This window comes from Anser cygnoides, chromosome 23, assembly GCF_040182565.1.
Source record: "Anser cygnoides isolate HZ-2024a breed goose chromosome 23, Taihu_goose_T2T_genome, whole genome shotgun sequence".
NCBI lineage: Eukaryota > Metazoa > Chordata > Aves > Anseriformes > Anatidae > Anser > Anser cygnoides.
In genome coordinates this window covers 4,158,434-4,182,615 of record NC_089895.1, presented here as the reverse complement: position 1 = coordinate 4,182,615, position 24,182 = coordinate 4,158,434, and the positions used below count along the sequence as shown (strand labels likewise).

The following is a 24,182-nucleotide window of genomic DNA, read 5'->3' as shown; positions in this document are numbered from 1 at the left end:
ATAAAACTGGACCCTACTACTAGGCAAACTAACACACAGTTAATGTAACTTGACCCAACTTCATTAAGAAATAAATGCAAACAACCTTTAGAACCAGAAATTTATTGTAGCTTATAGACTTTCCAAACTGACCTGTTACCAATATACACATCTGAAAGTTATACCCACAGTGGCTACAAACTGCATCAGGACGTTTACAACCTTTCAGTATTACCATTAAGTCATGATCAGTTTTAGTCTAAAATACAGCAGCTACAGTGACAGTATATGGAAGGATAAGTCTTCTACACATTAACACAGGACAACTGTCAGACATAAGTTAAAAGTTTCCCAGTTTACTTAAAACTAGCAGTTATATTACCACATAAGTAGTCAAAACCATTTCCCCATTTTAGAAATCTAAAATTTTACATTTAAAAAAAAAAAAAAAAAAAACGGTAAGCTAGTTGTGTGGGTTCTCTCCCCTGCTTCCAGGTCCATCTATTATTGTAAAAGGCACTCCACAGAGTCAAGTGTTACCACCAGATAAAACCCACCATTAGATCCCATTACACACATCAGGAGGCAAGATGTGCACTAGGTGAGAATAGGTCTGCTCTGAAAAAATCAAAACTACAGAACACATTTGGATCAATCTTTATCTTTTTTTAAATTATGACCCTTTTTCTCCCACTCCTTTCCCACCTTTTGGCTTGCTTGTTGCTCCTCTAGCAGGCTTATCCAGTGCCAACATTTCCCTGCTGTGTACTGTCAGCCACTAACTAACCTGCTATCACATGCATGGTCTGTGCATCTAGAACACAGGCAGATTACGTACAAGATCAAAAACTGAAACTTTGCTTACCGTGCTGAGGAGTGAATGGAGTCCTAGTTTCCTGTTACAAGCAAAACAAGTTACTCTTTAATCCACCTCCAAACATAAAATAATCAAGTAAGCAGATATTCATTATTCAAGGCTCTGCATAGGACAAATACAGTTAAATGAATAAGACCTGCCTTACGAAAAAACTAGCACTCTCCACCATGGGGTCATAACTTACTTTTCGTACCTTTCAGTCAGTTCTTTAAAAAAGTCCTTTGCAATTCCAAGTTAGAACTTTGATCGGAAACAACCAAAATTAGCCATGACTTGGAATAATATTAATGTGATTCCCAAGGTTTTCTGGTTGGATAATTTATGCTATAGTTTCACCAGCAGGAAAACACAATTACTAAGTGTAAACAAAGGCTTAATACACCAACAGTCCAAGTTACTGTACAAGGAGCTACAGGGAATGAGCAGGAGTGTGGTTAATAGAAATGGTATCAGCTATGCCCCAAACCCTCCCATTCCCAAATGCGAAAAACTGAACAGTCAAATAAACTAAAAACTTATCTATGTAGACTGGTAGCCAAGGTGCGCAGGTACACAGGTCTCAGGCTTTCCAGCTTCAGTTACCAATGTAACAATCAATCAACTAAACAAACAATCTGTCCTGCCAGCAAGATGAACAGACCATCATTGTACTACAGGCAGCCTCACTGTAATTAGTAGGTGCTGTGGCAGCACACCACAGCACCAGCACACTCATTTGTCCACCATCCAAGTAGTGTTTTTCTCCCAATAACTTAAACAGCCCTTATGCTAAAACTTTACCGGAAAAAATAAAATAAAATAAACCCAACAAACTGTATTAGGCAGGGCAGTTGGGCAGCTGAACCTCTGCACAGGTTCCAAAGAGCCTTTACAGTTTCTCACAAGCTTGTCTGTTCCCTCTGCAAAAACAAAGGATTGGAGGAAAAAAAGAAAAACAAAAAAGAAAAACCAGAGTGGGGCATGAGTGAACACGGCAGTCAAGGCCAATGACACTGTTTTACTGAAACATCTACACTAGAAAACTGTGCCCGTGCTCCTGCTGCAGTAGTATGAGACTTGTATTACTTCATGCTTCATGATTTTTTTTACTTTAGCATGTTTTATACCCCAATCCCTGTTTTCACTACCACAAATGACATAATTACATAATTCCAATATATTTACAAAATATTAAAAAGTCTGTTAATCTTCTACATATTAACCTCATTCTGCCACTTTACACATGCACTAATTTGGGAAAAAATTAAAAGAAATCAACAGGCTGAAATGATCAGCTTTACCCTTTGTCAACAAGCAATCTTTGTATCTTTCAGAAAGACAAAAAGGAACAAAGCCATATTTGTTTCACAGAGCAAAAAAAGTTCAGAAATTCATGTGCAATGGCTACAGATCTGCAGAGTCACTTAGCTGAGATGACATGAAGAAAAAGTGCAAGGTGGTTCCTCACATAGTGTAAAAAAATCCAGTCACTGAGGCATGGCTGAGGGAAAAGAGGTGCTAACTACAATTCTAGAAACAGCATCAGGAACTAGCCGACATAACACAAACACTGGGATGTGTGTTGGTTGAATCTACTGGCCAGAATGATTTTTTTTTTTTTAAACACCATGAATCCTTGGGAACAATGGAGTGTATTACAGTGGAGTCTTCTAGAGCAGAAAGAAAGACAAAGGGAACAGCTAGAATCAATAACTGAGGGTAGAGTCATCCCATTCCAGCTGTTGCTGTCTATTAACATTCTGTTGGTCCTCCTCCTGCTCTCCTTCCTCTTCCTCACTACTTTCAGACTCTGCACTAGTGATGTCATCTTCTTCTCCATCTTCACTTTCTTCCTCCTCTTCCTCCTCCTCTTCTTCACTGCTGTGTTGATCCTCGTAAGTCTGTTAAGATAGAAATCGGCTGTTGATATCATACTAGCCAAAATTCCCTTTATTCTTTTGGATTGGGCACAAAGTACTCTTATTGAGAAAGAGCTATTAATTCATTACTGTTTTCAGAAGTTCAGCAGTAATCAGGCAACCAGAAACCAAAGCTTAAGCTCTCATTAAAACAGCTCTTCTTGTTTTGTAACATTTCTATCAATCCTGTCACTCCAAACTAACTCATAAGTATGGTCCAGTACTTCAAATTCTACTGGAAAAATAACTTTCAGTAAGATTACACAAATAACATTAAGGTTGCACATCTTGTTTCTGATTTTCCAAAATTTCAGATGTTAAACACAGCAGACAGAAACGTCCTAAATACAGACAATGTTTCAACAATAAATTTTTACAACTTTGGGAAAAAAGCTGATTGTCATTAAGGTAGTGTGCAGCATGATAAACACCAGTGTTAAACACTGATCTGTAAAACCTGATTCAAGTGATTCTTGCCCAATTACGTATCACAAAGCTACAGCCCATGCAAGATTCCAAACGTAACTGTTCTTGGGATATGTCACTTTTGGGCATCTATTAAAAACTCAGTGTCTGTTCTCCCTGTGTTCTACAGTTGTTTTTGCTCTACTACTCTGTCTGTGTACAGTCATACTGGTTACAGCTGGAAGAGGGATTTTTTTGTGCAGTGCTGAGACACCACTCTGATTTACCTCCATAGGGTTCACAGTGATGGTCAAAGCAGAGTCATCCCAGTCCATCTCATTTTCCTTTCCAGTGTCCTGGTCACGCATCGTTCTCTGATGTGCAGCTCGGATTCGGAACACTCCCAGAATAATCATAAAAACCAGGAAACTCACACAAACTACAATCACAACAGTGGCTGTGCTTGGAACAACTGCAACAAGAAAATAAAAGGAGTTTCTCAGATGATACTGATAAACAACTTTTATGTAAAGCTAATAACTAATCCTCCGTTCCCATCACCTGCAAGAGGGAAACGGCATTATACAAATATTGTAGGTAGCTACACAGAGGCAGTTTGTATAAGGCCACTAAAAAAGTCAGTGGGAGAACCAGAAACAAAACTTAGTTCCTAAGTATAATTACATCAATCTGAAGGTCTAACAAGACATGGAAAGCAGATTCTACCACACAGACTCCTCTCTAATACGCTTACTTTCCTTCCTCTCACATCCTACCCCCAGGTCAAATTTATGTAATTAAAATAGAAAGGGCAGATACCACGACTCATCAAGGGAATAACGCTGCAATTCTTTCCTTGTGCCATTCACAAGAAATATTGTCCCAGTTCCTCACAGCCCTTTATCTAGGTCTTATAGTCCCTGCCAAGAACAGTACACCTCCTGTTTTCCAACGCATGCACACCAGCAGAGAGTTTCCCTGCTGGCAGGAAAAGATATTTCATAGAACTATAGCAATGTTCTCCTCCTTGTTCGGGCAACAGCAGAATGGGATCAAGATGCTGCTTAAATTTATTAGTCCAACACATTGGGTTAACCGGGAAAAAAAACCTTGGGTGCAGCAAGAAGCCTCTGTGACAGTTTAACAACAGAAAAAATCAGCTGAACTTCAGTGACTGAGAATTCTTACCTGAAAATGGATGAGGGTTAGCTAGGTTGTGACCAGAGAGGTCAACAAACGTATGATGCACTGGATGAACAAACCGTGGTTGCGCAGCTATGTGATTAGCATGTTCAATGGGGTTAGCAGTGTGGATAACATTCACCTAGGTACAAAAGGAAAATTGTTAAACCCCAGAAATACAAGAGCTTACCTCTCAAGAGGCAGAAAGGAAAAAAAAAAAAAAGGAAAAAAAAACACAACACAATTTCCCATACTAAGCATCCCATTCTCATTCAACATAGCAATGGTTTGTCTCTGGGGACAATCATCCCAACCAGCAATTCCTCCTATGTTATAGTTTCTTGTCACATAACCTTTCATATTTCCATCTTTCTAATCTGTGTTAGTTAGCCTGGCGAGTTTTTGTACAGACACCAGTATTTCAGAATAAAACAGGTAAAGCCAGTTCGTTATCAAAACTGGTAGCTAGCCATTTTAATCCTGACAAAACAGTATATAAAAAGGTATGACATATTAATTACACTTCTTCATTCTCTTCTTTTCTTACTCTGCTGTTTATCTTCAGCTAACAGCAAAGACAAAATCCACATTGCAGACCAAAGGTTAAGAAAAAATCGTTCTTTACAGTTTAACCCAAGCTTAGCATAGCTGGCATTTAAGTACAACTGCAAGCTCACCCTCACAGAGTTTTTCATGCTTCCTTGCCAAACAAGCAGAGCTAAATATACCTCTCCTGTGGCAGAACATTGTGATATAGGTTACCTGAGCAGCTGCACAACAGGAAGAGAGCAAGTTCAGTACAGAAAAAGGAAAGCATTTGCTTTTAATAGTTTGGTAAGATCCCAACGCAAGCTCACAGAATTTCCTCAGGAAACAAAATCACATTACTTAGTTGAAAAAAATTCTGTTCTGCAACACAAGAGGCTCTGCAGCCTTTCTTCCTAGCCCCTAATATCCTCCCAACTAGTGGTAAATACAACTGTTACCTTTACTGTCAGCCCTTCTGATCAGCTTTAAAACGTAGGAATTCAAACTTATAGATAAAAGATGCAGACGTACGTGACAGTTCCACTCAACTAAAATGACTTCATGTTCCAGCAGCTGAAATTTTAGTGTCTACTATGTCACCTTCTGCTGTACTTCCATATATTTGATATAAGCATACCAAGTAATAATTAACCTGTATTCTACTGCAGAAGAAATGCAATTTTAGCCCATCTAGGCTTTTACATCAGTGCTTAGTATCAGTCAGTGTTTTAGGGATCACACAAGCAAAACACTAAAGGGCCCAGCAAGTTAATTTGCAGAATCCTGTAAGTTATACATGAAAGCTACTCAAGCCTCTGGTCAGTATAGCACCACTATTAGCAGTTCAATCGCCTTTTTTTTTTTTGTTGTTAAATTTATATGCTGTCTTTCTAATTCAATGCTTTTGCCTTCACAATTCCATTAGCCATACCATTTCTGCTACTACACAAGTTTCACCTCTGTTTAAGCACCCTTATTTAAATATACAATTGAGAACAGACATATGAAATACTGCCTAAGATGTGCAAGTTTACTAATATTTACAGAAAAAAAAATCAATTATTGATCAATAATCCATCAGCCGAGGCACCAGCTATCACCCACCTACCCTTCCAGACTTGATAACCTCCAAGAGTGATCAGAATAGCTTACGTACCTCCACTTTAAATTCATTGCTGACATAGCGCCCGTTAAGCTCAGAACAAACTAATTTGAACTTTCTGTCAAAGAGAGAAACAGTGTGCCAGTTTCTGTAGCGTATCAAATGCAAAACTTCCTCATAACTAGCCATAGTATCCACCCCTGTGGAGAGAAACAAGTAAAACAATTACTTTGTAAAAGACTAGGGCAACATCATATACTCTACAAACTTCACTCCGTTTCTTTAAGCAAGTTTTCTGGGCTGATAGATTTTCTGTCAGCAGAATAAGAAGTAACACCATTATGACAGACATGCACACATGTGGCTTTACTAAAATTTTGTGTGTTTACTTTGTGATAAAATCCTAGACCCACATTATCTTTAAAGGCATCTTTCCTTCTGCATATGTAATATGTTTTGAATATGACACAGAAAGGAATGACGCATGCTTCAAGGCACCAGGTTATCTGTGCAAGAAGCAAGCCTCTTCTAGGGGGCAGAGTGTATTTCATTTCCACAGTTGAAAAGTGACTTGCAATTCAGGACACAAGAGGAGAATAGAAAGGAGGTTCTAAAACAATGTATTTTCTAGAACCACAGATTTCCACAGAATATAGTGGGAACACCTCAGAGCCTGAAATTCTAGTCAAAAATCAAAATATTTGGAGTAAGGTGTTATCAAGCACACAGCTCCCCTTATCACTGATTTCAGACCCTTCAGACCCAGTTGCATGAGCAGAAGTACTAAGTCCTACCTGTGATGATCATGCCAAGGTTAGAACTACTCATCTCAATGCCCTTCTGCTGTAACCGTGTCATGTCAATCTCCAGGCTTTCTTGTTCCTGATTTAGTTCCTCTCCCACCACAGTCACCTCACACGTATCCAGGTTATGCATGATCTCTTCAGATACCAAAGACTCTTGAACTAAGGAGTAAAGGAAAGTCCAAAGAGATAAGCAGAAACAAAGGTGAAGCAGACAAGAGCCCAAGAACCATAAAATATCCCACGCAAACAGAACTCTTCTTACAAATCAGATTTTAAGACCTGGGTCTGAAGTAGAGACCAAGGATTCAAGATAATGATAAAACAATCAATCTTTTGGGATTGTTTACACGAAGATAATGGCCTAGGCTTACTACCATTTCCAGGCAAATTTCTGTTAGCCCAGAGCAAAGTACCTATACAACTGATATACATCTTCTTTTCCCCTACTCGATTCTGTACCATGAGAGAAATCCATGTCTCTTTGCGAAAGAAAGATCCTCCAATGTGAACACTGAATGGAGTAAGGGTAACAGTCTTAACCAGAAATTATGTTACCTGTAGGATCTTCATCTCCATCTCCCTCGGGCTCCACCTCCCGTGTAATGGTGCTTATTATGCGAAGCTCAGGAAAGAGGGAAATACCCTCTGAACTTTCAAACTCTGAAGCAGACCGGGCAAAATGGTTGATGCCACTAAGGCTGATTTTTGGTTCCTCTGGCTGCAAGACCATCACATATCCCTCCACAGAAGGAATGGAGACGCAGGCCTCTTCATTGAAACATCTATGAGATAGAGAAGCAGTTTTGCAGTCTAGGTGGCTATGTGAGAGGGAGCCACAATTACGCAGACTAATTGCCTTATAAATTAAAAAAGCTCTGTTTCAGACCCAAGAGTCTTAGATAAATTCATCAACTGTGTTGGAAGAATTTCCCAGCAAGGGAACAACCTTACAATTAATTTTTACTTACATTTAACATTTTGCCCCATTTTCTCTGCTATGACTAACAGCCACAGATAACAACTTCAATAAAGCCTGTGATACTGGCGATTCCTCACTGTGTACCCTTGGAACAATAAATTTCCTATCTTACACATTCCTTACTACAGGCTCAGGAAGAAAACAGCAATATTCAGAACAGATGCCACATTCTGATATGTAACACTTACATACAGCAAGACTTTTTTGTGTATCACACCTGAGATACATGAACATTTTTCCAGGCTTCACTACCATAATACACAGACACATTATTTCAGCGCTAGGACATACTTGACAGCACTGGTGATTTTAAGCCTCCGGATTCCAGGTGTTGGGAATTGGCGAGAATTCAGATAGGAAATGTGCTGCATGGCCTTATCAACCCTGTCAATATCATCCCCTTCTAAGGTCAGCGTTGACTGACTTGGGTTCATGTGGATCTGAAATAACAGGGAAAAATAATAAAAAAAGAATAAAAATAGTAACATCATCAGGTAACCGAAATCAGAAGTACAGCACTGCCTAGCAAGGTAAATGCTAGGATAACAACATCTGTATTCAAAGCAATGAGGCCATTATTGACTGGCCTTGTGCTTCACAGTTTGATTTCCCTATTCACTTCCTTATTCCAGTCAAATATGCTTAGTATTTGGTTCTTCAAGAAGAAATCTAGACACTTATCGTTCTGATGTGAAGTAACATGAAGGAGAAACAACTCGTATAAAAGAGAATTTTATGTTTGTTCTTACAACCCTGCTATTAAAAAATAAGACATAGAAGTTAGAGATTCTTAACAAGCATCTTAGTAGAATTAACCTATCTTTTATTATGACAATCTGGTATAGCTGGCAAAACAAAGAGGCTTTCAAATATGGATTTTTTCCTCCAAAGGAGAGAACACAGTAACTTTCATTCTTAAACTGCACTATGCCCATATCTATACTAGAAAGATTTGCTAGTTTTCATGTAGTTTTAATGCAAAATGTCACAATAGGTAAGTTTGTTTTATTTGGGACACCTCTACGAGCAAAACTTGCATCTATTATCAGCAGAGTAATATACATGCTTGCATTTATTCATAGGCAACTTTACCTTCACGCCTTTGCCAATACCATCAGCTATTTGCAAATCCAGTCCTTCTTTGCAGGTATATAGGCAATCTATCACTTTCTTGTTTTCCAGTTTACCAGAACGAATCATCAAACCTGCCAGATTGCCTCGGAAGAACTGAGCCATGCGGAGTTCACCACCTTCATAACAGAAGAAAGGAAAAATCTTAAACATCTTGTTTTTATTTATTTTACCTTTTTCTCTTGTAAAACAACAAAGATGCTTTGTGGCTCCACAATATATTATAGACATGCAGGTTAGTTTTCATCCATTCGGGGTGTTAACCTTGTGATTATGTTCAAGCATAAAGAAAGAATTAAGCAGTTCACCATGCATATGGCCTCCAAAACAGGAAAGTGTGGCCATCCTGAACTGTGAAACTAAGGCTACTATTTCCATAAAAAAACGTATCTTATGCCCATACAGCGAGGTGGTGTTCTTCAGAAATGAAAGACAAAACCAGTGAGATGAACAGAATCCTGAATCCTCGCAATGAGTTAACAGCTTCTCTACAAAACCAGCAGTCTATCAGGATAGAAGACAACAGCATCAATCATCTAGATGTTAGCTACCTAAATCTAAGCCAATCATTTCACGCTCTCTTTACACTCAAATAAGACAAAAACTTCACAAAGTGATCCAGCTCTTCCTGTAAAAGACATCTAAGAGTTAACTGGTCCCCTCTAAAAGTGCATACTTCTCCACATGGACAGAAGTGAGGAGTTTTAAACTCAAGTAATTTGTTTTTTAGACATTTGAGTTAAGCCTGATGAATTACAACCCAGTGATTTTTTGAAGATGACACCAAATGATCACCTACTGAGCTTATTAATGGGGGCCAGAAAACACCTGCTAGAAATTTGTATTTCAAGGTCATCACTTAATAAGCTAACAGATTCTAATAAACGTATCTAAGCTTGTTTTAAAGATTCTACGTGATGAAAGATCCCTGACATAACTCGATACAAGTTTTCAGTAGTTAATTGTCCTGTTATAAATGATATCATTTCCAATTTAGACTTGTAAAGTTCCCTGGATTCTGTTACATCCTTGCCAAACTAAAACACAATGCACAGCTCAAAACCTCTTCTCAATCTTATGTAGACCATTTCAGAAATTGTTAAACTACACAGAACAAGTACATAACTTGAATATACTTTTAGAAATATACACTTATTTCATTGTCCCAACTCAAGACACAAAATCCACTGAGCTATCAACTATAAATGTTTCAGAAAATAAAATCCTGTAGCCAACCAGGAATACCTGGGAGCCAAAGCCTTTACGTCTATTCACTAACTTGAACTTTGTATCATTTTTTCATCAAATGAGTATCCAACCCACTGTAAACTACAGCCTGGCTTTGAGTTAAATACGAGGAACCTGATCTAAAGATGAAACCGCTTCGCCTTTGAGTGGAGAGCAGGACCATCCAACTACCAGAGGTCCTTTCCAACCTACTGAACGATTCTGTGCTATGCATACATACACCTTCATACATATGCTTTTATACACACATATAGGATGAAGTATTTTTATGTTTTAACCAAACTGAACAAAAGAGATCATAGCCAATATTTTGTACCAGCAACTTATTTTACACCACTTCACTGCAATCACAATGGTTGCAAATTTGTACATGGATGTGCAATTAGGTGCAATAAAAAAAAGAAAAAAGAAAAAAAATCAGTTGGTGAAGCTCTGGAAATAAAGGCACAATGAAGAAACAAGCCTAGGAGAGGATTATGTGAAGGTCAATGGCCCGAATGCAATGCCTGCATTTCATGCTGCGTGTGAGATGAAGCAATGTCTTGGCTTAAAAATGAAAACAGTAGGGAAAAAACTCCAGCAACCTGCAGAGGTCTCGGGCACAGTTTCATTGTCATTTTCATTTTCTGTATATTCTGTAGAAAAGCAAGACAAAGAATAGGACAACAGGGAAGGGACCAGGTTGTTACCATTTGTCAAATTCTCTCTCAGGCCACAGAAAATAGATACCACTACTTCCCCCCAAAAGCATGCTTATACTCCACCCAGCTTCTCACGGATTATGAGTTCTCTGAAAACTGCAATTCAGGGAAGAAGCATTACTAAGCTATTACAAGAATAAACATTCATGACAAGACAAATCTGAAGAGCCCCATAACACAAGACACAGTAAAAATGGTCACACTGGAGAACGCTAACTACAAATACCCAGTCTCACACAAACCCTATTAGTAATGAGAGGCAGGTCTATCAACTGGCTTATTTTTTCCCCTCTCCCTAAAGGAGAAATTAAGGTAAGATCCAGCCTGTACCAGTAAATCACCTAATGGTATTGAATGTTAATCAAAAGAAGCTATTAGTGACACAGATTTCTTATCATAATAATAGTAACATATGTATCAAGTAATCAATTGGTCAGATGGAAGCGTGTTAAATAAGAAAAAAAAGAAAAACAGCTTTTAATCTTCTTTAAGAATTTTTTTTTTTTTTTTCCAAAAAATCACAGAATCTCTCCCTCCTTTGGCGTAACTGTTTTTCCTTCTGTGCTCTAACTGCCTAAAAATCAGACCTTGGTAGAAATTTTAAAAAGATAGCCCCTCAAGTTCTTGTATTCCAGACTTTTAATGCTCCTACTTCAGTATGCTGCTTTAAAAAAGTAAATTAACTTCACAAGAAATCAAAGAATCATATAATGTTGCTAATGTGAAAGCACAAAAGTTTGTAGACTAAATGCTTTTGTTCCGATATAGAGCATATACAGAAGCCATTACACCATTTATATGCTCATCTGGAACAGTTTCCAAGCTGCAGTTTCTTGAAAACCAGCCAGTATATCTTCCCTTTGAACTAAAATAGATAGCTAGAAAGTCACAGACAGAATATGAGATGAATAATGGAGAAAATAATTAATTGACTCAAAGAGATAACAGAATGAATTTTAACACAAAAATAAGAAATGCTGAAAGACAGAGAACTTCCCACAAAATAGTAAGTTTGACGGAGAGGATATTTTGATAATTTAACCTTCATTCATACTTCAAAGCCTTAAAACTCCAAGAGAAAAAGAGACATCATGACAAAAAAAACTGTTAATTTGACATAAATGTCCCCAAACTTCCCATTTGTCTTTCATTCACAAGCTAATTCTATGCATTACTGCAGACTGCAACTACAGTCCATATTCTGAACTACAATAAAGCATGAATGATTTAGCACTGTTCTCTCTGTGACCCAAAAGATCAGCTTTCTATCACCTAGGAGGTAACTAAATCAGCGAGCAAAACATCTCAGTTCAGGACTGTAAAGCAAGAGCTTTGTTACAGAGATCTCTGGTACCAGTGTACTTTGATTAGCCAATGTTCCATGTTCAGATGCTTTCCTTTTTTTTCCCCCCACAAGCTTCGAAGAATAGTTTCATAAGTATTAGAGAATATGAAACAGCATTTTACAGCTTGCAGAATATTGTGGTTTAACCGTAGCCTGCATATAATAAAGCAGATGCAGATGCTTCCTACGTTTATTTCTGTAAGCAGAAATGGTAAAATACCGAGACATCATCACTGTGTTGCTTAGCTGGTCTGCTGACCATATTTCAATTTATGAGAACACTTATAAAATAGGACTTTCAACCTACTTGAAATTAGCGTTCTACATAGTAATCTGAAGTATAAGATGTACTCTTAAAACTGTTATTAAAATTAAGTCATCTATATTCTCAGTTACCACAGAAAGCCCTTTGATGGAATGCTGCTTGGTGAGTAGCCCTGTATTTCATACAAACCTGCGGCCAATAAGCAAAAAAAAAATCACAGAAATAATGGCTAAGAGAAGAAATATGTGATATTAGTTAGGACCAAAAATAATCTGCATAAGACATAACAAGTCATCTTTAATGCATTAAAAAGATTAGCTATGTACTACTAGGCTAACCACAAAGGTTTTGTTTAAAAAAATAAATGTCTTAACAACCGTAAATAGTCACCTTGCCAACATGCTCCAACTACTAGCTGAGTTTCTATTTTGGAAGGGTGAAGTGGATAATCTTCAGTCACCGGGAAAGGATCATAGGAAACACCATCTACATAAAGAGTTACCGCAGGAAATTCAACGTTGAGGACATAATGATGCCATTCTTTGTCACACACCTGAACAAAAAAGTTTTAAAAATTGCTTTAATCTTTAAAAAAAAAAAACATTGCATTTGAATAACTGGATCTGATGCATGTTTTGCATATATATATATGTACATGTAGACATACTGACAAACTATAAACTTGTATAGACATACTTTATGTTTCACACATATGGAACAACAGAAAAAAGCAAGGCAACCACAGGTTTATAAATAGTTTTTCTTCTATAGCCAATATAGGAAGCTGCGTGTATTTCCATTCCTTCAATTTTTATAGGATCTAAATATTAACCACTTATTTAAATTAAAAATATATATATCCACATCTTATCATTTATAAAGACTGTTATAATACAACATTACTTGACAAAGGATCTATTTTTTGCTGAGAGGGATTGTTTAGAGAAACATGTGACCATTTTGAATATAACAAAGCTTTCCACAACATAATTATTTATACAGAAAGTCAGTTACTTTTTGAAAAGCAATAATCTTTCCCCAAAGATATATATGGACATTTTACCACTAAAGCAGTATACGTTGCCCTGTATAGAAAATACTAGGATATAGTGAGCTATGTCAGAACGTAACTCTGGTCAGGTAACTGACCAGATCCAGTGGGCTGGAAAAGCACACAAAATATTTAGTCCCTCCCGTTTCATTCTTCACAATCATAAATTGGGTTCTATAAAGCTTGGTATCAGGAGTCCGGAATTGCAAAAAGTATTTATTAATAATTATATTATCAAGGAGTTTAGGCTCCAGTGTTTTTCACTGCATTCTAACACCTTACCAACTGTCCCTTTCAAACTTACTTGGTTCAGTTTCCAATGAAATTCAGCAGGCTTGTACGTTTTTCCCTCTGAAGGATCTTGGCGGAAGAGGAAAACCAGTCGGCAGTTGTGTACGTACAGTGCGTAGTGGTGTCGGTTCATATCTGCACAAGAGGTACAATTAGTATTACTCTTTTCTGTAAGCATCAAGAACTCCAAAAAATTCACCCATTCTGAAATTCCATATGTAAATACCCAGTAGTTGATAGGAAAAACAAACGTAGAAGCAAATCAGACATGTTAAGAGGAATGAGAAACATCTATAGCAGTAGTTCAGAGAAACATTCTTGAACAGACCAAGAATAACACACAGCAAAAACAATAGACATCTATTTCAAAATCCAGTCTGAACCAAGGCCTAGGACTGAAAACTGACAGGGAAAAAACCCTCTGAAAAAAAAAAGAAAGCAAGAAAAAAAAAAAAAGAGAGCTCTATTTACAAACAGAAAAAACTTTTTGTCACAAATGAGCATCTTCTACCACATCTAATTACTGTTTTGGAACACATATACATGATGGCTGCTCAACAGACTTTTTCTTCAGTGTAAAGCATATAGGCCTAGCTCTAAGAATGTAAAACTTAAATAGAAAGGTGAGAAGCTAGAAAAACAAGTAAGAATAAGGAAAGGAAACATTTTAGCTACATTATCCATACCATGGCATGGATAAGTCAAGAAATGGAATGAAAAAGTACCAAAACCATACCAATCTTTCAGTCTGACATCATTAAACTTAACTGTATTGTTCCGGTGCAATTTATTCAGAATTATCTCTCTCCAACAAACCTAGTTCTAGACTTTCAATATTGCATAATGTACCATTGAAATCAAGGCAAATTATATTTCTAATACCAGAAACTATCTGTTGCAATTATTATATGGTTAGGTCACACCAAGGAATAAGAAAACTTGTTTTGAAGGTCTCCTTCCCATGTACGTTAGAACAGGAAAAACTGTATTTAAATTTGCCTTTTTTCTCCAGTTCACTCCCTTTCATTAATCTGAAGTTTTAGGTTTTGATTAATGAGAATGGGTAAAGTTAGGGAAAAGAAGAGAATTATTTGTACCTGGTTCTGAATGACAGTGACTTTTCTCCTGTTCAAAGGAATAGTTTTAGGATATTACAGATACTGTTAAATCTTTCTTATCTTTAAATACAATTTAAACAAGTTAAATGTGAAGGCTGCTGCATTTGGTCCGCATTCAGCCTGGTTTCTTTTGAAAAACCTAGCAGCATTTTAACTAAAATATCTTTCTAATACACTGAACAAATCCACTGCTCCAGATTACAAAGGAAAGAGCTCTTTTACCCCCATTAGATAGCAATTACAGAAACAGGGTTATCAGATTTTCTTCTTATGAATATCATCTTCAGAATGATAGTGTCTGCAGGATTCAGAGAGACTGAAACTATGCACAGCATGAAAAAAGTTGCATCACTAGAGAGAGAAATTATCTCCTCCTAGAAAAAAAAAACCACAGTATAGTAGCAATTGCTGTTGCTAACCCTGATATATGTATCTTAAGGATTTTTGGCAATACCAAGAGTAAGACTATTTGTAGAGATGCAAAAATGAGATTTCTTTGCCAGAATACTTCGCCTACCATAATGAAAAGTAATGCATAAAATAAATTAAAATAGAGTTAGAAAAACAAGTCTGCCCAATTTGAACTGAAGCTATATAATCTTAGGGCATGCCTCTATAGGTAAATACAATAAAGAACAACTGTTGCAGTCCACTTTCTTTCACTTCCAAGAAAAAACTAGAGAAACCTATCGAAAAGACCAAGTTCTCACATATACTGCCAGAGTATATAAACACAACCCCCCAACTAGACTGCTTGTAGCTGATGTACCAACAAACCTGTCTTGTCTGAATTGCACAGAATTGTCTCCTTCTCTTTGGTTCCCGGCCCATGCCTCATCCATACTGAAATCATGAAGGGTTCTTTTAGATTGACGGTGACAACACCATCTGGAATCTTCACAGCCTGCGTGCCATTAAATTCAAAGACTTGGTCGCTGTCATGGCCATTGTCAGTAGGAAGTCCTATCGTCCAGTTGGCAGCACTACTTGGAGGGGGAAGTAGTTCAGCCGTGCCCGAAGCAGCACCTACAATAAACACGCTCAAATGAAAGCCAGGTAGAAACTAGAAAGATCATAGCTAGCTTCATATCAAATTTTCTGAGCACTAATTTTTCAGCACCATCAGCATTATGCACTACCATCACATACCAAACTGTTCACCCTTTGAATAATGTGGCATTAACATTAGACATATGTAATATCATGTTAACTTTCATACCTTTAACATCTGGGTAGTTTACCCATCTTACCAAAAATGCTTTGCTTACTATCCCTGCAGATGTAGAACTTTACTTTGCTGCTATCTCAAGAAACATATTAATACCAATTATGTCCACTTAATACCCACACCCATGAACATGATGCCTTTCTCTTGTATCTATACTAGCTGTAAGAATAGTATCCATCCCACTGAAGAGAGCTGCATAAGAATATCATGCAGAACCCAAGCATCCCCTCCCAGGTCACCGTCTAATACAACCTTAGTCCGAAGCAATGATACCCAGTAGGTGCTTGGCTTGCTGATTTTCCCCTTCTTCAAGCTTAAATTATCAATGTCACAGTGATATAAACAGGGAATAACCTAGGTCTGTCTCTAGGATTACATACACTTTTCACCAACTTAACTGAAGTGATTAAGCACCAGTGATAATTTGTCCTGTAATCTTAATTCTTCCGCCATCAATAAACTTTTCCTAAGACCTTTAACTGCAGCATATATGGATGCCAAGGACCTTTATTCCTGGGGCAAACACAGCATAAATGTAACTGATTCAAGTAAGCTGTGTTTTCCAAATCATATTTTCTTGAATTTCTCATCTACATTATCTCCATGGACTTGTCACATGGCATCTTTTACATCCATCAATGCCTACAGAAAACCAGAGGTTCTGATGACTACTCTCTTCCACATGTACATATAAAATCCTTTCAGCTCTTGAACACAAATCTCACGAGAGAAATTACTACACTGTATAAGCTAGCAGAGAGGCAAAAGAAAAAGACCCTTCACTGCATTTGAAAATTATTTTAAAACATCACTTTCAAGCAATTTAAATTATTTTTATTGCCTACTAGGCAAAAATTTAGGGGAAACTACATGCAAATGAAGACTGTATTCACTCACTGACTTGTGTTTTAACATAATATTCAAAGTAAGACTAGTAAGCACTTTATTATACCAAAAGCATTCTTACCACAGAGTCTGTGAATGGATTTCTCAGAGTAGGTGTCTCTATCACAGCCTTTACCAATATGGCTGGTTTCTAGTTCAACCGTTGCTTGAATTGAGGTTATTGGCTCATCACACGTCTCCAAACGCATACTTGGGAAGAGAGCTAAAGAACCAGTTCCAGGCTCATATTCTATTCTTTTGCTCCAACCTGTATATTCATCCAAAGAAACAATATTAAAAAATCTCTCACATTTCACTGAAGTAAGGTACTGGCAACTGCTAAAAGCAGATAAGAAGGAGATCAAACTAACCTTGCCAGCCAGGCTTGCATGTAGGCTTAATGCTAATTTTAACCAACACATCCTCAGCAGCTCTCTTCTTCCCACAGTCATACGCAGTTACTGTCAGTTTATACTGATGCTCTTTGCCATAGTTTAACTTTTCTGTGTTTTTTATATAACCTGACAAAAAAAAGTGATAATCAGAAGCGAGTATTTCAGGGTCACTACTGCATGAAATGCATACAGGCATTAACTACGTACTTCATACTGGTACCAAGATGTTAACAGACAAACCTCAAGTGACAGCCCTTCACTACTTGTGCTTTCAATGCTAGACATCAGGCCCAGATATTCAAAAATCACATAAATCCAGGAGATATGCACAATACCAAGAGCAACAGGTATATACTTATCCTGCTCTTAATGGTATATTATATTACATTTACATTATATATACATATATAGTACATTATATAATATCACATTTAATAGTATTATATTACTCCAAATGAAACTGTTCATAAGTGGTAACTGGCAAATAGTTTGGCATGTGCCTGCCAGGGTTCTCCAATTTATTTTATTTTATTTTTAATTTGCAGACCTCAGCTTCCTTGGACCCCTAGAAGTAGAATTAGTTCACAGATCACCAGCTGAAAGGAAATGACCTAAATGAATCACCACACTTCAAACCCAGTATCATATACTCAATACAATACTGTAATCTCCATAACCACATATAAGCATTTCAAATGTAAAAAGCACACAAACAGAATGCCATTTTTGAAAGCTGTTTAGCAAAGGCTATACTATCACAGAAAAGAAAACTACAGAAAAAAAGAAAAAAAGAGCTTACTAAGAGATGGTCTAAACCGTTATACAATTCCCATCTATGTATTTTTTTATTTTGAAAAAAAGACGTACAAGAAACACAATGTGTGGCAGACCACCTGCTCCTTACATCAGTAGATACTGCATGGTATAGGTACTGAAAGACATCTAATTTTTCATTATAAATTCAAATTGCTAAAGTGAACGTGTTCATTTAACTACATCCTAGGAAGGGGTTAAAACAGAGTTGCTCTAGTTTTATGCTGATTACTTTGAAGCCCTATTCCTAAGGCAGTGAAATGACAGCAATTCCCACTCTGTCTTGCATCATATTCTTACCATCTTTGTCAATAGCGAAAGGAACATCCGGAGTTACTATTTCATAGCTGCAAATCTGGCTGAACTGGGGTGAACAATCTGCATCCACAGCTTCCACTTTGAGGATGTTATCATACCTCTTCCCTTCGATAACTGTTGCCTTGTATGACTTCTCTTTGAACACGGGAGCATACTCATTAACATCGTTCACCTGAATATGTACTGTTGCTCTGGAAATAAACAGAAAAGTCAGTTTTCTTTATACTGCGGATGTCCCATTCATGCAAGGAGTCTGGTAGAACAGCTCCTTCTTTTACAGATGAAGCCATCCTTCAGAATTTAAGCTCTCTGAAGGAGGTGACCAATGACTAACAAGACTAAGAACCTTAAGTACTCCAACTGGGAAAGCAGTGAATGTTTTTCACATGCATCGCTGTATATTTCTACGTAGTTCCAGGTCATTTTTTATTATCGCTGTTTGTTTGTTTAAAATTCAACCCCCTGTACTGCGACTACTAAGTTACTGCCATTTTACAGAAATATAACAAAGTACAGCTGTGACAAAACAGGCAGTTAGCTCTGTTAACTGTACGATCCTTCCAGTTCTTTTCTGCTGTCAGAGTATTTGATATAAACATCCAATTCTTATTTCATGTGAATAAGAATGACAGTTATGACTGGTCTTAGACTAAGAGCTCAGTCAAGTGCATTTGATTAACTTTCTTTTCATAATAATGTACCGTGGTACTGTGTGCTGTAAGTCAGTGAAAACTGGTTTATTTCCTGGAAGTAGGAACGAGAGATCAGACAATTTAAATGGAAGAATCACAGTAGTAATCACAGTGTTACACTGCAACACAACACATAGCTAGCTTTATAACCCTAAACAGATTGGGTCTTGAATTGTTCCCTTTTATACTTGCCACTGATAGCTGGTATACACACAATGGGAAAAAATACACATTTGCTGTCAGTGACCAAGAAGAAAATGTGAATACGGTAAAGTATCTGAGATGTAAACTTGTAAAGAATTAAATAACTACAATCCTTGCCTAAGAGCAAAAAACTTACAATGCTTACGTTAAATATATCTATCTAGCTTTAGGGCTTTATTTTAGCCTTTGTATCAAATAAATTTCACCAAAAAAAAAAAAAAAGCTTTCTGTACCAAACACAGTTTATATCACTGCCTTTGAAGGCTCTACTCCAAAAAAAATATGGTTAAAAAATGTAACACAGACAGCCATGAGGCAAGGAAATTTCAATAGAGGTTTGTAGGTGCAGGTCTTGGAAACCCCCTACTCTGCTGTGGGAAAAGAAGAGCTGCAGCACATGGTGCAGGATTGCAGAGCAACATCATTATGATGGTTTCATGAACCGCTGCTGTTCTGGTTCATTACATAGCGAGGAATTTCAGTAGCCATAACACTACACCACTTGAAAACATACATATCACAAATCTACCGTGGAAGCTGTATTTACATTGTTCAGAAAGGCCAAAGATCAGCCACCTGTGCACTAGACTTTTTAAAATTTTCTTTAGAATTCATGCGCTTTCATCAGATGTCTGAGATAAGGAGTTTCTAAATTCGTACTGAAGAGATTTCATAGCTGCCTTTTTATTAGGAACTTTCCCGATTCCACTTGTTACCTTTTCCTCTGGCTTACACATTTTGATGCAACTTACATTTTGTTTTTGTATACTTTTTACTGGATCAATCAGAAGAAAGTTTATATCTCAAGCAGCCTGCACAGGCACAATAATGTATTACTTTCTACAGTGAGGAGAAAGAACTGCACAGTATCAAACTGAGCAAAGAATATAATTCCAGCCAACCAACCAAAATTTTTATTGCCATCTTTCTGTTTGAGATCTTTCTTCAAAAGTCAGATTGAGTGTTAAACATAAATTTAACAGGGATACCTATTTTCCATGAGTGTAACCCATAACAAGATAACTTTCTGCTGCTTATTTGAAACATACAGCTATAGAGTAACAACACTGTATTTGTCATCGAGATGACTGCTGTTAAACTAGTCCTCATCTTACTCATGCCCTTCTTTGCTTAGCACAAACAGTAATCTTCCACATGCTCTACAGATGTTTATACCAGGGTGTTACAGTTATTTGCAAATTATTTTCTAGGAAGCATTTTACATTGTGGTTTTTTCTTTAGATAAAGACTGCTTTGTTTCCATTCTTTAATCTAGGCAGAGATGAACCATATGCTATTGATCTTGCTTTTTAGGCTGAAGCTGTCTGGAAATCACAATAACATGTTTCTTTTCCATTTCATCAAGGTTAATATATATGACTTATTGAATCTTTTTTTGTTTGTTTTATAAACTGAATTCTGAAACAATGTTCAGGCTTGGTATCAAATATGAAGTCTGTTTATCAACTCAAGCCAGATTTGAACTATTTCAACAGTCTTCCTGCTTCTAACTCCACACTATTTTGTAATGTAAATTTAGAGATATCAAGGGTGAAGCAGTACCATTCAGAATATAAAGAGCTGTCAAAACAGTTCATTTCCATTTTGCTGCTATTTATATTGCCATTATATGAAAATCTTCCAGCATTAACACTTGGTTTGCATTTGCTCTAAACACACAGACCATAAATCACCATGAGCAGGCGACCACTTGAAACCAAACTTCCCCTCAGCCAACCGCAGATTTACTTACTTGTGGGATTTTTTTGCATTCGCTCCATCTGGTCCCTTCCCACAGTCATAGGCCTGTATGGTGAATGTGTAGTCCTTCTGTAGTTCACAGTCGAGTTTTTCTTTGGAGCGTATAATTCCCTCGCCAGTGGATTTATCCACTACCACTGCTTCAAAGGGGACATTTTGCCCATGAATTTTAAATCCACAAATCTCACCTACAGATGCAAAGTAACAGAGGTTAGAACTGGTCAAAACTATTAAACATTTTTTTAAATGAACGACCAAATAGTTTGCAGCCAAGGGTTTGTGAGGGTCTGTGGACAAAGCAAGAGCACTGTGCTTTAAGATGCGTGGTTTCTGGGAACTTTAGTAAAAAGAAGCATACGTCTGCCTTCCAAGCAACTTGTTTACTTTGCATCCATTCATGCAGGAGTACAAAAGAGAAAAAGAGAAATGTAGACAGGCATTTCACAGGAGTACTTGAGATAGCTCTAGGATAAGAGTAGATATTATGAGAGCAAACAGCCAAGGCCACTGGTAATATCTTCTATGCCAAGCTACTGGGAATAGCTGGGCAGCTTGTTTATTTTGACCAGAGCAAAAGGTTAAAATGCACAGTTACAAGTCGAGGGATGAGAAAGCTTTAAGTACAGGTTCAGCACCATAATTACAGAAATTCTGTCAAAAGATCAATGAACAAAGTCTTCCTGTGCAATGTACCTGGCTAAAATTAGGGAATCAAAATAAACTACTGAATGAGAAAGGTAGAAATACCAACTTCTCAGGCATCCATTTCAACAGCTATCTACTAACACAGACCAAATACGTTAGTCAAGGAAGTCCTCACGTAGAACAATTTGGTCAGCTTTCCTTTCTGTTCTCTTCATCCTAACAAACTTGAAAAAGAAGCCCCCAGTACACCATTTTAAAAAACATTTAAGCCTAAGATTATACTACAAGACATCTTTGCTGGCACGGGTTGGTCAATCTGCCAGCGTGTAAGGAGGACTGAGCCTTTGCTGACCTGGCTGTGCTAACAAAAGCCACTCAGTGAAGACTTTGATCAGCTACATTGTGTTTTTACTCATAGAACGTGCTTTGTTTTGAAGGTGATTTGCTTATACCGACATAAAACAACATATTGTTATTATAGTTGCTGTGGTATCATAGTACCAAGAATGCACTCCTACTTGCAGCAAGTCTAAAACTATTTAAAAAAAAAATTGACTCAGATTTTAAGCTACTGAAATATGTACTGAAGGAAGTATCCTGCAGGGAAGGTGTTATGATGCTTTGGCAGCTAAATATTACTTTACAAAGCATATGAAAAAAACTTAACATGTCCCAAAGAAGTAAGCTATCGGTGAAAACATCAGAAAATACTAATTTTCCCCAAAACAACTTCTTCATTGTCCATACAACATACAGTAATTCCCAATGGTTCAAATGGATGTCTGATTTACAGATATTTCTAACCAAGGGTTTGGTTACATAACAATTTTTTATTGAAATATTTTAAAATAGAAAAAAACTGGGAGAATAAATGGGACAAAGAGCATGACAGGATCTTCTGTTTAAGTGCTGATTCCCCATTTCATAACCAAAGTTAGTGGGTTAATATTAATAAAAGGGATAGAAAGAACCCTTTATCACCTTCTTTGGTGACTGTCACCTCAAAACTCTCTAAAGGGAGAAAAGATAAACCCAAGTCAGTAATAAAGGAAAGGCTGAAAGGGAGCAAATAAGGAAAAGGCAAAGATGCACACATTACACAGAAAAGCTTTGGAAAAAAAATGTATTTTAAAAATTCAGTGGTGATTTGTTGTAACTGTTACAATTTTAGAGTTTTAGTTACGTTAAACATGATTTAACCTTTTATCTCCAGGTTGTCATTTGTAGAAATTTGAAGTGAGGTAGTTAAATTGTAGGTACAAGAAATTTTCAAAATTTCATGTTGATGGAAATTTATCCTTAAAGCAGCATTTTCATCAGAATTTATTGGTACTCTTCTATTTAAAGAAGACAGGCTACATAATTTAAACAAGCTTTTAACTATTATACTGAAATCACTATGTTTCTAAAATTAAAAATAATTTGTATTCAGAAAACAAACAAACCAACCAACTTAAATAGTTGTGGGATTTTTGCATTTCCAACTAATATTTTATCAGTAGACGTTGTATAACATCTAGCATTTGGAAAGTTTAAATTCTGCATCAAAATCAAACTTACGGTATTGCCATAATTCAGAATTAAAAATACACACATTAAACTGTGATCCTAATAATGATAAAAGCTTTTATTTAAGAAAATCTGGGCAGCTAGGAGGAATCCGTATATTTTCTTTGCAGCATATTTATTTCCCAGGTTAAACAAGTAACCAACTTCTATTTTACTCGATTGCCGAAATACTGAATACTGTAATACTGAAGTAATGAATGCTGCAGAAAACTAAAGGCGTCCACAGTGTCCTGGATTTTCCACTGTTACAAGGAGATCTCAGATATAACTGAGTTTTAAAATGGTATTAGATGGCTGTGTTAGGCACCTGGAAAGGCTTCACAAGTTTAATGAAAATACAGGTAACTCCCCTAGAAACGTAAATTTTGTTAAAATCCTATTCTACCACCTTTTGCGTATCATCTTATGTATCATTTATTTTTCCTGTTTACTATTATCTTTGACCTTAATCGCAGTATAACAAAGCAGACTTGTACCCTTAAAATCACTTCAAACAGATCTCCTGTTAATTCTCACATTTTTCTCACAACTTGCAGTAGCACAGTCACTCAATTCTCCATTCCTGAGTGGCCTCAGAAAGAGATGAGGCACTGAAGTTACAAGCAAGTATTTTTCATAAAATGGAAATTTCCAGTTTAATATTGAAGTAAAAATATCATTAAGGAAAAATACCTTCTAACGTATCATTATTTGCAGTCCTTCATTTCAAAGAGAGATGGTTTCTGAAATAGCTCTCATTAAGTGCTTCCTAAAACCCACTTCAGGT

General features: G+C 36.9%; 1 protein-coding gene across 4 annotated transcripts in view; it reads right to left on the bottom strand.

Annotated features, from left to right (window-relative positions):
- Positions 1 to 86: 86 nt before the first annotated feature.
- CLSTN1 (calsyntenin 1) overlaps positions 87 to 24,182 on the bottom strand; it is a 39,013-nt gene continuing 14,917 nt past the window's right edge. The window contains exons 3-19 of one of the 4 annotated variants that reach the window (XM_048067607.2): positions 22,829 to 22,858; positions 21,195 to 21,390; positions 18,528 to 18,736; positions 17,391 to 17,540; positions 17,102 to 17,287; positions 15,684 to 15,932; positions 13,802 to 13,923; positions 12,837 to 12,999; positions 10,720 to 10,770; positions 8,849 to 9,006; positions 8,048 to 8,196; positions 7,333 to 7,559; positions 6,766 to 6,936; positions 6,026 to 6,171; positions 4,348 to 4,483; positions 3,447 to 3,631; positions 87 to 2,736 (exon numbers count right to left, since the gene is read on the bottom strand). In XM_048067607.2, the coding sequence (XP_047923564.2) occupies positions 2,542 to 2,736; positions 3,447 to 3,631; positions 4,348 to 4,483; positions 6,026 to 6,171; positions 6,766 to 6,936; positions 7,333 to 7,559; positions 8,048 to 8,196; positions 8,849 to 9,006; positions 10,720 to 10,770; positions 12,837 to 12,999; positions 13,802 to 13,923; positions 15,684 to 15,932; positions 17,102 to 17,287; positions 17,391 to 17,540; positions 18,528 to 18,736; positions 21,195 to 21,390; positions 22,829 to 22,858 (2,723 nt within the window). In that variant the 3' untranslated portion in view covers positions 87 to 2,541. The remainder of the gene's footprint in view (positions 2,737 to 3,446; positions 3,632 to 4,347; positions 4,484 to 6,025; positions 6,172 to 6,765; positions 6,937 to 7,332; positions 7,560 to 8,047; positions 8,197 to 8,848; positions 9,007 to 10,719; positions 10,771 to 12,836; positions 13,000 to 13,801; positions 13,924 to 15,683; positions 15,933 to 17,101; positions 17,288 to 17,390; positions 17,541 to 18,527; positions 18,737 to 21,194; positions 21,391 to 22,828; positions 22,859 to 24,182) is intronic. The other 3 variants (XM_066982094.1, XM_066982093.1, XM_066982095.1) reach the window with 3 other exon arrangements.